This window comes from Pezoporus wallicus, unplaced genomic scaffold (assembly GCF_028554395.1).
Source record: "Pezoporus wallicus isolate ANWC-B61680 ecotype Strahan unplaced genomic scaffold, APGP_CSIRO_Pwel_v1 contig_13766, whole genome shotgun sequence".
In the NCBI taxonomy this organism is placed as follows: domain Eukaryota; kingdom Metazoa; phylum Chordata; class Aves; order Psittaciformes; family Psittacidae; genus Pezoporus; species Pezoporus wallicus.
In genome coordinates this window covers 586,191-599,771 of record NW_026635291.1, presented here as the reverse complement: position 1 = coordinate 599,771, position 13,581 = coordinate 586,191, and the positions used below count along the sequence as shown (strand labels likewise).

The 13,581-nt window shown below is 45.2% G+C and overlaps 1 protein-coding gene across 1 annotated transcript; it reads left to right on the top strand.

Annotated features, from left to right (window-relative positions):
• Nucleotides 1-5,083: 5,083 nt before the first annotated feature.
• On the top strand, nucleotides 5,084-6,835 carry HES5 (hes family bHLH transcription factor 5). The gene is made up of 3 exons (XM_057417898.1): nucleotides 5,084-5,170; nucleotides 5,465-5,645; nucleotides 5,791-6,835. Exons 1-3 carry the CDS (start codon nucleotides 5,111-5,113, stop codon nucleotides 6,063-6,065), a joined length of 516 nt encoding a protein of 171 aa, XP_057273881.1. The 5' UTR covers nucleotides 5,084-5,110; the 3' UTR covers nucleotides 6,066-6,835.
• The last annotated feature ends 6,746 nt before the right edge of the window (nucleotides 6,836-13,581 follow it).

Genomic DNA, 13,581 nt, shown 5'->3' with positions numbered 1-13,581 from the left:
GCTATTTAGTACAATTTAAGCCCATGAAATGGCTGAAAAAGAAGATGCACTCAAATCCTTGGTCAGGAAATACATAATGATCTACTCAACAGAAAATAACTTGATCTCTGCAGAAAGTAAACTGAGTTTTAACTTGTTTGTTCATGTTTCTACCCAAACCTCAGGCTTAGCAGCTGTCCTTAGTCCTTGTGCACATCTGTCTGTCAGCACCATCGAATTCTGATCAGCTGCCTCCCAGTGGTTATGGTTATTCTGGGATTGGAGCTCTGAAGAGGGGAGGATGCAGTGTGCCCTGAATTACATGAACTCTGAGTTTATGAGGGAATTTCAGGCCCAAGACTCTTGGCTTGAATAAAACCAGTGACTCAGAAATGAGGAAGGAGCCATACTGGTCGAAGGTAGGGAACAATCAGATGAGGCTCAGGGGACGCCAGGCAAGTCTGTCACTATTATCTCCCCTCTCCACTGCTGCCCTAGCTAGAGCTGAGAAATTCAATATCTGACACACGCAGATAGGATCAATTGCTGCTCCTGTAAGGGAAGAGGTGACAGCGCTCCTATCTGGCACAAACACCCCATTCCCATCTTGTCAATGACAGCGAGTGACTCTTGGGGCCAGACCTTGGGAACCACACTCCCAATTCTCAACCTGCTATTCTCTCTGCGGGATGCCTTCTCCTTGCCAAAATGCTTGGCAGCACTAGCTGGTAGGTCTTGTGATCTTTATCATGAGACACACAATACTTATGGCCTTCATTAAGAGTTCACATCCAAGCCTCATGGTTCTATAAAGAAAATTAAAGGTATCAACCTGAACAAAGTCCAAATGCTCAATAATCAAAAAGTTAAAAAAGCATCATTATAGAGCATGGGGTAGCTGAGTCCCCTGCTAAAAGCAGGAGAGAATATATTCTGTGGTTGGTTTATATAGGTTTTTGAAGGAGGAGGGTGGTAAACACGTAACATGGTGGCTCCTGCAAAGCCTGCTCCCAGGGCAATGTGTTCCTTTGAGACATAATTGATTCCTGCCATCAGGCACCAGCCTGCTCTCCCTGAGGGTCAGCGCTTTCCCACATCCAACCCCATTATCCCACAGACCATGCCTTTTGTACAACACACTCCAGCTATTCATGTGCAAAGCAGCTGTAATCCCCAGACCTTTCAGAGTCAATATACCAGGAAATAATAAATCCCTCTTGTGCACTGCTGAATATGCTGAGAGGTGACTTGTGGGAATTTCAGCTGGGCAGAAAAATAATAAATTCTCCTTAATTTTTAATTATTTGTAATACTCACTGTAGGAAGACTGTGTCAGTGGTGCATGACTATTCCTGGGTCACCCACACAAGCAGCTATAGAAACTGCTTTGGCCTCTAACAAATGCAGATCAAATTGTCTCATATGTTTCTTAATGATCAAAGTCCACTTGCCTTCACTTGGGCACCTGGGAATGGGAGTACGTGGAGCATTCTGGATCTAAAGAAAACTAATTAAAAAAGGTTCAACCTGTGAAGAATGTACTTTACAGTAATAAAAGACCCCTTTCTGCCAGGGTTCTAGTGTCCAAAGGAGGCAAAACAATGCCACGCTAATGACATTTAATGGAATATTATATCCAAAACTCTAACAACAACATAACCCTTTCCCCTGAAAAAGGGAGATTTCACTGCACTTCCACTCCATTACTTCACTTGCCTTGTGCGAGCGTGAGAAGCTAATCTTGAATAGCAGATTTTGCAGGATAATTTCTTTATGTATTTCCTCCCGTGCTAAGCAATTTTCTGAAGTACGTATTGTGTAGAATGCAGTAGCACTGAAACACCTGAGCAGAACATGGTGCACGTGTGGGCTGGGAGAAGGGGCTGTCATCTGGGACACCAAAGGAAGCAGTTGCTTGTAAACTGAAACCGCCAGAGGCTCTTTGGGGTTCACCTCAGGCAGCACCCTGCCTTTTCAAACCTTACCCAGAAACCTCCACAGAGCAAGTCATAAGAGTATGAGGATGAAGGGATGTGGTAATACTGCTGGGATTTGTGGTGCTATATTTCAGGAATCTAAAACACTAGGACATGCCCACCCAGCAGCAGTATGGTGTGTGGAACAAGATGCAGAGCCAACAGCTTCACCAAGCAGTCAAAGATAGTTATTTCCACACAGATGTGTCAGCACTTAGGACCTGATGGGTGTTCTCATTGCTACTATCTTCCTCAGGGATGCTGCCACTAGCCTGTGGCACCTGTGAAAGTGAGACCAGAGCTAGCTTGGTCCTAAAAAGCCTTCTATTTTACCTGTGTAAGTAACCCTTTAGAAATGCTAGAGCTGGGAATCCATGGGCTGGCCTGAGGAAGAGACAAAAGCCAACTGGAGATCAGACTGCACGCAGGACAAACCTGCTGGTCCTGCTCTCCAAGCAGCTGTGATGATAAGGGCTGTCCAAGCGAAAAAGCATCACTGCCAGGCTCCCAGCAGATGGAGGGAAAAGAAAATCTTTTGCAGGATAGCAAGAGGAGACCACCCTCTGAGTTTATAAGGCAGCCCAGTGCTGTCCCTTCTCCACTTTGCTCTCATGGGTGCTGAGCAGTATCACCATGAGGACCACTTCAGCCCTGTCCCTACACCCACCACAGACACAGGCTCAGCTCCTGATTCCAAAAGGTCTCTGAAAGAGTTTAGCAGCACTGCTCCCATTTCCCAACAGAGCAAACTGAGGCAAGATGAAGCAAATAGCAGCCCCCAGGCCAGCCAGTGCTGCTGCTGAGCTGGGTATTCCTGCCAGGCACCCCCTTGCTGCACCTCTGAGAAGCCCCTTCCTGCACAGTGAAACTGCACAGCCTCACTTGCTGCAACAGCCATGTGAGTTCATCGTGCCTTGACAGAAGCACAGGCTCCACAAAAGAGTTATTAGCACCAGGCTGTGTGGGTTTGAATTTCCCTGCCTTTCCCATACTTTTCCCCTATTGATAACATTTCTTGCTGGGACAATAGAAGTGTGCCTTGCAACTACTCATGACATTAGTGACGGTGCTTGAGCCTGAATAATTTAAAGGGAAAAAAATCCAACTCCCAAAAGACCATCTGGCTATCAGTTATAATACAGCAATAAAGGTCAGGGCTGCTTCTCAGGAGTTGGGAAAAAGATGGATTTTGACACTGAAGAGTCTCTTCAACCACCTTGTTACATGCCTACCTGTCAGCTCCTAGCTTCTGCCACCATTGCTCCCTTGCAAGGAAAGGGATAATGCAGGATGCCAACTTCTGGAAGGAAAGCCAGCCAAAGAATAGAGGAGGAAGGGCTACACCTTATTATAGCTGGCAAAAGCTAGGGCATGGTCTCTGAGCTGTATCTTATTTTGTATCATAATCCTTTGACTGCTTCAAAGTGTTCATGAGATGTCTTGTCTCCTGGCTTTCCCACAACGCAGGGAATAAAAGGGCTCCAAGGACAACATCTGCCCTCCACAAAGAGCTTAGCCCATTCAGGCCCATACAATGAAAACCATGATGCTGCCTGGTCCAGCGACACCTCCCTCCTTCCTGTCAACTGCCCATTAAACTCAGGCTTCACTTCAGGATTTCCAAGTAAGAAATTGGCTTTGGCTTTCTTACCTCACTGCACACTTCCCTTCACCCTTTCCATTCCAAGATTCCCAGCCACGCTCCCGTGCATAAGCAGTGCACTGGGAAAAGATAAGCACACGTGTGCCTCGGGCACAACAGGCTAGACCCTCGGATGGCAGGATGCAGCACAGCTCTTCTCAGGTAGGGTCTGGGCTATTTTTGGTCCTGCCTCAAGGGCTGTATACAGGCAGGATTTGTCTCATAGGACAAAATAAAAACTTACTTAAAATGTCCACCTAAAATGTCATTCTTTTTCTTGCCTTTACCACAAAAGAAATAATGTTTGCTTAATTGTCATTGAAATTTTAATGTAAATGCAAGCACGCAGCGCTATCCCCGTTTTGCAGATAAGTTTACACAGGGAGGCAGCTATGGTCTCTGAGATCTCATGATTGCTGTCTGAGATCTCAAACTGTGGCAGGTCCTGTCTGCAGTGGGACAGTGTCTGCAGTGTGATGCTCCCTGGTCAGATGGGAACAGAGCACACCATAAATCTCAGGCACTAAATCCCATTCATGACACACCTCTGACTTCCAAAGACCTAAGGCTTCTGGGTTGAATCTGATGCTATTCTTTAGCTCATCTTAACCACCGTTCTTGTAAATGTCTGTATGAAAGAGAGTAGAAAAGGGGAAAAAAAGAGCTACAGGGGTGACAAGGCATGGGCCCAGTTCTGCTAGGAGATGTGTGCTTTCCTTAGTGAAGGCAATGGAAACACTGGTGCAACAGGCCCACAGACCCTGCTGTGTTAAGGGGAAGAGAGAAACAGAGGTTATCATTTCCATTTCCTTCCTATTCCTTATTTACTCACCCTGTCTATCCAACATCTCGCCATCTTGACTGTCAGTTCTCCACAGCATTTATAAGTGTTACGAAACAAGCCTATCATTTCACACTGGTAACACTTTGGCTCACCTATTAGAAGTGTAATACCTGTATGGGCCAACACAAATAGACCCACATTCCGGCAAAGGGCACCTGGGACCCTGGCTGTGAGGTGTCCTCTCCAGAAAGAGCAGAGATGTCCTTGGAGCTGTTGATACTAACCCTAACAGTGTTCCCTTCTTCTTTTCCCGCCTTTCCCCAGAAGCGTGCCTCCTCCACGCTGCAAATGTGACTGGCACATGCAGGGACTCAGGAATGCCATTGATCCCAGACAACCAGCTGGAGGGTCAGTGTTTTCCCAGATCCGGGGGCAGCCCTGAAGAGCCACGCTGCACACTCCACCAGTCAGCGTGGGCAGAAGGTTATTCTCTCCAGGGCATTTGCAATCAATGTACCATGCACTAATAGATGCTTCCTCTATTGTTCAACTGTGTGCCTGGATTGGCTGCATGGCTGTGGGAAACACCAGTGATGCCGAGACTCACATATCTGCTGAAGCTCCCCGATGTATAAATAGAGGCAGTTGATAGCTGCCAAAGCATAGCCTGAACACTCAGCAAGGCAGCCTGACTAGGGGGTCTGTGCCCAGGACTCAAGAGCACTAAGAATGGCTCCCATTGTCATGGTCCACATGGAGGAGAAGCTGCTGCCAAAAGAAAAGAATAAAGTAAGTAGAGCCCCTGACAGGATTGGAAAGGCTGCCCTGTGCTCTATGCAATGAGCTGCCTCTCTCAAGTAAATACTACATAGGAAAATGTGAGATAAAGAGGGAAAAAGTGGTCTGGCGGAAGGCAAACAGGTTAAAGAGAGGAGAATACACAGATTTTTGTAAATGAAATTGAGCGGGGAACAGGCAGGCAGCAAAAAAAGCTCTCCTACCAAAAGTGTCTTTGAACACAAGGGAGGAGAAATAGGTCAGATCTCAGAAAATCCCTAACTCTCTGCTCCATCTCTGTCACAGCTGAGGAAGCCGGTGGTGGAGAAAATGCGGCGTGACCGGATTAACAGCAGCATCGAGCAGCTGAAACTGCTGCTGGAGAAGGAGTTCCAAAGACACCAGCCCAACTCCAAGCTGGAGAAAGCCGACATCCTGGAAGTGGCTGTCAGCTACCTGAAGCAGCAGAGCCAGCTGCAGGACCGTGGTGAGTGCAGAGCACATCTTGCACACCCCTCCTGTATAGCCCTGGGCCCTGAAAGCAAGCAGGGGCTGTGGTAAAAAATCACCACTGTCCCATGTTTTGGTAGTAATCTTAACCCTTTGCATTTGCTTCTTTCTCTCTTTTCTAGCATTCATGCACAAGAACGTAGAGCAGGACTTCAGCAGTGGATACCTGCGGTGCCTCAAGGAAGCTATGCACTTTCTGTCCTACTATGAACCCAAGAAGGAAACTCAGGTGCAGCTGATAAAGCACTTCTGCAAAGCTCAGATGAGTGCAGATGTCATGTACTCTCCTGCTCCGCGCAGTTCACCTCTGTCACCCTGCCTGTTTGCCAGAAAGCAGCCTGCACAGAAGACTGTGGCTGCTGCTCCTACCATCTGGAGACCCTGGCAGACTTGCTGAACTTTGCTTTATTCCTACGTTTTGCTACAAAAACTAGAGGGACCTGTGATTGAATAGTTCCTCTTTAAAGTAGGAAACATTGCTTTCCAAAGGCGGGAGGGGGTCAGTTATTGTTTTTCTGTCACAAGAAATGAGGGTCGCTAGGTAGTTTCCCTTCATAGTGAAGGACTGTGTGTGTATCTTGCAGCAAATTTGCTGCTTTTATTGGCGGGTCTTAGCCAAAGAGAGAACCACGTTCTGAGGTGATTTAGAGAGCCAAAGCTCTTCAGTTTCCATCACACTTTTGCTTGACAAGGCTGTCAGTGCAAATCTTTCTGCTAATTCCCTGGGTCACTGGTTCAAGTGCTCCATTGTCTCCAGATGATGTACTGACCTTCCTAAAGAAGGAGCACTTTGAAGAATGTATTTTGTATCATAAAGAAAGTATTGAGCCTTTATCTTCTGAGTGAAAGCTGTTATTAAGAAATGCTGATTCCTCTGCAGTTCCTGTGCTATTTTTAGTCTATCTTCTTTCAGAGAGTTATAATGGTAACAGATAGCTCTAGGGAAAATTCTCCTCATGTCAGCATGTGCTGCTCTCAGCTGAGGAATACTTGATGCCTTTTGTAAAGGAAATACCTGTGATATATCTTGAGGAAAAGGGGGAGGAAGGGAGGCAGTAAGCGTTTTATAATCATTCACTGAACATGCTGAAGAGCTTAAAAAGCTTTTATAAAGTTGTGATGTATTCATCCTGTGTGATGTTCAACTTTGTTGTCTTTACTATACAATACAATAAAACGGTTTTAGTCATTAATCCTTTGGTTTGAAATGATTAAAATGGCTGGGCTGAGTGTTGCAGGTAAACTCCTCTTGCAGTAGGGGAGCTATCAGGTCATGTCATATTTTTGAGCCCTTCATTCCATTACATAGCTTATATTTGTGACATTTATTTGGCAGAACGGGATTTCAGACCCTGCCAACAAGCAACCTCTGGAAAAGTTATTAGCAATTAAAAGGGAGGTGAAACTGAAGTGGGATACTGAGAGGTGTAGACCCAGATACTTCATAGCAACCTATTCAGACCTCAACAAATCACTAATTTCACAGCCACTTTATTTCCCCCCACTCCCCATTCATTTGCCTGCCAACCTGAGGTCAGCCGTATGCTTTCTGTCCATTTAGAGGGCAGCAACATGAAAAACTCTTAATAACTTCCAAAGAGTTTGGCACCTAACTCTGGGGAATCTCACCCGTTTCTGTGAAACTAGTTTTTGTGAACTAGTTTTTGTTGCCTTTTAATTTAGCACCTTCTGTTGCTGAAACATGAATTCTATTAGGCAGGAACAGAATTTCTTTACTGATGTGAAATATGCCCATATATTTAAATGACCATTTAAATGATCCTCCCTTGATTTTTTTCACCGCACCTCAACTCAGAAAACAGATTTAGCATATCCTCTTAGGTGGGGATTTACAGCACTAGCTGAGGAAGAGAAGTGTGAGAAGGGGATCTTAAAGCCACCAACAGCCTTTCCAAAAGACAGCACTTTCCCCAGTAACATTCACTCACTTTTCCTTAGAAGAGTTCCAATTCCTTGCTAAGCAGGTACTATTTACCTTTTATGTTTCCTTCTCTTCAAAGTAAAATAAATCTGCACAAATAATCAGTTCACAAAACTATTATCTAATCACAGTAACACATTGATTTGGATATCTGACCAACCTCTCATTCTTCCAGAGATACAGTAAGTGTCAAACACCACTGGTCAACTGTTTAAACTCTCCTCAGATTCCCTGGGAAAGGTGCCCTGGAAAACCTTTGTTTCTACCATATGCTTTTTTTCCTTGGAAATATTTGATCTTGTCAAATGGCTGCCTAACTAAGCACTAAGCAAACTCAGCTCTGCTAAACTGGCAAGATCAAATGTCATTCTGACACTGCCAGGGTACCTGGCCAGTCCTCACTTGATTTGTGATTAAACCCTCCGTTACACATATGGGAACTAAAAAGCCAGCTAGCTGGGTCAGGAACATATTGGTCTACCTTGTCACAGTTGCATGGATCATTTTGGTTATTATTTTACCTTGAATTCACATGCTGGCTGAACGCTTTTCACCTGTTTGCCAGTGCAATACAAGGTGGGGTTTTGGTACAGTTCTGCAATTCATCACGGCTGATACTAATGCTGCAGATGAAGTTGTTCCTCCTAATTAACTACTAAATAATTCAGAGAAGATATTTTTAGGTTTTGTGGTTGCTTAGTGATCTTGCAAGAGTCACTTCACCTTGCTGTGCTCAACTTGTCTGTGCCAGTTAGTACAAGCTTCTGAATCCCAGCAGAATTCAACCTGTGTTTTTAAATCAGGCCTAATCAAGGCAGTTGCAGATAGAAAGTTTGGTTTGGGGGAGTTCAGACTCAGGCAGAATGCAACGTGCCCCAGAGCACACCCCAACCTGACCATGCACCACAGGAACTGGGAGTGGAATCACACATGGCATGGGGAAGCACGGATGGGCATTCTCTGCAGCTAACATGTTGCCACCCAAGTAAACCCCGTTGTGAGTGTCACAGTTGGCAGCATCCCTGCAGTTTGCTTACAGCTGACAGCATCAGTGGAAAAGAGAAAAGGAAACCAAAGAAGAGCTGCACAAACTGGAGATGACTGCTGCAGGTGAACCCAGTCCCTCTAGTTCTAGCCTAACACAGGAACATGCCATAGAAATGATAACTGTGCAAAACTCATGTGAGATCAGTGAGGCTTCTAAGCCCAGAACTCCTGCCACCTATGTTGGCATAAACCTGGAGACATGGCTCCTGTCACTCAAACCACAAGCTCCAATTCTCATTTACACTGAGGCTATACTATATTGCTCTGGCTGTAGCAGGGTGTAGCAGACAGTACATAGCTGTCAGTGCACCTGCGATTCAGACCTACCATTTGCAGAGTGGTGTAAGGGAGAGGGCAAGAAACCAAACCCCACCAGAAAGCCTCCCCTTGCTCCAGGGATGCGTAGCTGATGCAATTGCACTGCTTCTGGTTTTTGCCAGCCAAAGACTTGCCCTCTGGGCTTTAATGTAGCAATTACCTGAATGCTAAAAGCCAGACCTCTGGTTTCCCCAGTCCCAGCACAGCAAAGGTTATGTTTACAATTTATTAATTATTATCACTTATAATAATTGAACGCAAAGCTTCTTATTGCTCCTCTGTCCCCTGGGGTGACTCTCCCCTGCTCCAACACATTCCCACCCTTAGGGAAGATGTTGTTTATTATGCTGATCCCACAGTCCAGGAATACTCTCCTGACAAAGCCCCTATTAACCTCAGAGTGTGGGCCCGAGTTTCTCAGAGTTTCCCACACTTTCTTCCCTATTTATGACATTCAAAGGGACCACAAAGGAAGCGTGCCTCACAACAGCCCACATTAGTGACGCTCTTTGGCTTTGCATTGTGATGACCAGCAATTCCTGTCCCGATAGACCATCTGGAGAGCTATTTTCCCAAGGAGCACATTGATCGATCAGTATTATGCCAGAGCCCTTTTAAAACTTGGGAATGTTATGCTCTTTGACACTAAATAGGTGTCTCAAGAGGGGTTGTCAGAAAGATTTTAAACCATTTAAGGAAGGCACACACAGAAAAATAAAAGTCATAACTACTTATTTAAAAACACCATCAATAGCATTTGTGAGAGGCTGACATGAATGTAGGAATTGGTCTCATATAAAAATGCTCTAGAAGTGATATAAAATGCTTTAAGCCATCATGTTGTATGCTGTAACTATAGCCATAGACGTACAGGAGCACTGCTTTTTCAATCTGCATAACATAGACAATGAAAGCGTGGGTTTCTGTACTCTCTTCTGTTAGCCCATCTTCCCCCAGACCTGTTGCTACATTGCAACATGCCGGGTTCCCTCGATGGAAAGCCAAGTATCAGATGGGTTAAGGAAGCTGTCAATTGGTATTACAAATCGTAGCATCTTCTGTGAAAACAGTATGTGTAGTAAGCTTGCCCCTGGGCTGAGATCATCACCTACAAACCAGAAGCAGAAAGCTCCAAGGTCCAGTACCCATTCCCTATGCCAGCAGTCCTCCAGCTGTTCCAATTTATGGACTGTAATGAACACAAGCCTAGTAATGATAGTCTTGGCATGGGTTGGTTGGTTTGTTACCTTTGCTGGATCCTTTGTGGTTTTCTCTCAACTTAAAGCAAGCTATGGTGCACAGCTTGCACACCATAGCATGGGGCCAAATGGTGAGCATCTGCAGTTGGAGACAATTAATCCTCAGGAAAAGCCAGGACTCCTGCCTGACAGCAAGTCTGCAAGTACAGCCTCTGACAACTGTTTGCAGATTCCTATTTCCCCTCTCTTCAATATCCACAGCAAGTGAGAGAGAAGACACATCCCGGTTTTCATGTGTGATTTTGAAGACTGCATCTTCATGAGGCAGCTCATGAGTGATGTGATTTACAAAGAAACAAGGCCACTGAGAAAGCAAGCCTCTTTGTCCACAGCAGAGATGTCATCTCTCAGGAGTGGGGCCAGATTTCCCACCATCCTCCAAAGAAGGGAATTATTGTGTCCCATCATTTAGTCAACACCACATGTTTGGCAGTTTTGGGAATTTGTTTCTTTTAACCAGGAAAACCCTTGCTTCTGAGCCTCAACAATCAGTCTTTCATTTCATTCCAGCTCTGCACTGACAGCCAGAGAGGCACAAATTCCTCCCATGGAGATGATGCACAATGACAAGGATTTGGATCACAAATGTGGCTCAGCAGGACAGATGATTGTGCTAATAGCTGAATTTCTAAAAAAGCCCAAATTGAGCAAACTAGTTACAGACTTTTAACAAAGAACAACTGAACTGCCTACAGCACAGGACCTTTTCCTTACTGAAATCCTTGCAAAAAGTGCACTCTGCACTCAGTTCCATAAGGAATATACTCTTGGGACATCCTAAGTCTAGACAATTTATTATCCTGATGCAACTGGAAAATATAATTGCTGTTAAGTGTTCAGGCCTTAATAATCAAACCAAACAGGGAAGGAGGGGGAAATATTTCTTTCTCTTATCCACTGACATTCTAACAGAGGGAAGGTGAAGGAGGCACAGGGGGACCAGAGGATTTGCTAACAGTCAGAGGGGGAGAGAAGCTGGGAGTTGGTGAGCGCAGAGGGCTGTGGGATTTGTGCTGGCTGCCTGGTTCACCATTCACATCAGATGGTGCAAGGCCACAGTTCTGAGGATTTCCCACATTGCCCCATTCACAGTGTTAAACTGTGAACAAAAGAAGTGTGCCTCTGTGGGTCCTGAGAAGAAAGCTGGCGCCTGCTGCACCATCTGCCCAGCACTTAAAGGAAGGGATAATGCTTTAATCAGTGGGAGTTGGTTTAGCCCTTCGGAGTCCAAGGACATTGTGCTGGGGATAGGATGGCATTATTTAAAACCACTCATATTTCCAGGGCTGAAAATTGGGTCAAAGCTTCCCTCCCATCTCACTGTGCCCACTGCTGCTGCTAACATACTCCTTCCCATACGCTGCGTGGCAGGACCTGCTGTCCATTCCATCCCACGTGACCCCAAGGAGAGATCCACAAAACCCTGTGCTTGGCTTCATGGTCTAATAACAGCACAAGTAACACTGCTGATAACGAGCTGACAAAGTAACTCAGGAAACCGATCCCGAGTAGGACTCATACTCCTTGTTCAATTGTAGGTTTTTTAACAACCCTTAACAATTAAAATTACTACAATTAAAATTGTTTAGATGGATCCCTATGTGCTTCATCTAAACGTAAAACATCTTTGGGCTGGGAAGGGAGGAGGGAAGAATGGCTGACCTATGAGAAGCACCACCATGAGAATCCTGGAAGTTTAAAGGGGCTTTGTACGCTTCAGCTTAACAACTAGTTACAGGATCATCCTTTGCAGGATCACACTCTTTTATGCAATAACCCTGTGTGTGCTGGAACACATTGCTGTCTGTGCACTCAAAGACACAGATTTTCAGAAAAATAAAATTATGCCCATGCATGATTCCCCTTAAACCTGTAAAGCTCCACCTAGAGCTGAAGCAGACGTACCATACAGCACAGTTGGGAATCTGTCAATACAAGGCCTCACGTGCCCGAATGACAGATCTTAAACTTGACTAGCTTTGGATTGGATTGAGCTTGGGATATCTCAGAGAGGTTGCTTTAATCTTGGATCCTATCTGGTCCTTTCCAGTTCATTACCTATGTTCATGGCACATATACTGAGAAAACCTAAGATTGAACAGTCACAGAATATCCTAGGACCTGTATTTACATTCTGGCAAGTGGATAATACAAGCAAAGGCAAGATTGACTTCCCCTGTATCTCAGTTGTCTGTAAAGGGAAAATATGTTTTGGTGCTTTACATGGAGATTCTGGACCAAGGGAACAGCAAGGCATTTACAAAGTGGCATGAAATTAAATAGAATGTGTTTGGGAAAAGCATCATAAACATTACATGCCAAGGAATGCTGTAGGAAAGCACAGATTACCCAAACAAAAGTAAGGAAGAGCTCTGATTATAACTTATAGAGGGACTTTCAGTATTTAAACAGAGAGGGAAATATCTCAAGCTAACTGCTTAGCACAAATTGCTTTCAGGGTTCTTCCCTCGATTTTAGCCTCTAGCTGCCCCAAAATTATCTGGTACTGTATTCATCGAAGCATGGTTTAATGTCATTGAAAGGGTTTAGTCCCTCTAAGTCTACATTTTTTCCTTTTCAACCTCTCTTTCGGTCATGGGCAGAGAGCATTATCTTTTCCTAGGATCAATCTCCTATGCTTAATTTCACCACAGCCTGGGAAAAAGCAGCACATTGAGATGTTGACGTTCCCAACACCAGGCAGAAGTTTGATTATAATGTGGACGAACGCTTTCCCACGTCCCTACCCCAGCGCTGCAGTGCTGAGCCCCATTGTGTCACACACTCCCCAGTCCACCTGCTCCTTTGGGAACAGGGTATTATCCCCAGGCAATTCACAGTCAATTTGCCATGCTGTAATAGATGCTTTCCCTATTGTCCTGGGGCACACATGGATTGGCTATCAACTGTGGGAAACTCAAAGTCGCTTAGGACCCATACATTTGTATGCATCTGCTGCGTATAAATAGAGCAACTCCCTCTCCCTTCTCCACTCTCTTAGCAGCAAGCTCCAAGCTGAACTCAGCACTTGGGATAACGGCACCCAGTGCCTAGAAATCCCGACACCCAAAGACAAGAACAGAGTAAGTATCTGCTGTCTGTGACCACAAGGGCAAAGAGCTGAGAAGGTCCAAACTCCTATGGCAGTGGTTATATAGAGATAAGAAGGGAAAGGCTCACTGCTGACTGTCCTCTTCCCATTTTATGTTACAGCTCAGGAAACCCATTGCAGAGAAACTGCGTCGTGATCAGAATAACAGCAGCATCAAGCAGCTGAAATTGCTCCTGGGGAAGGAGTTCCAGAGATACTAGCCCAACTCCAAGCTGGAGAAGCCAACAACCTGGAG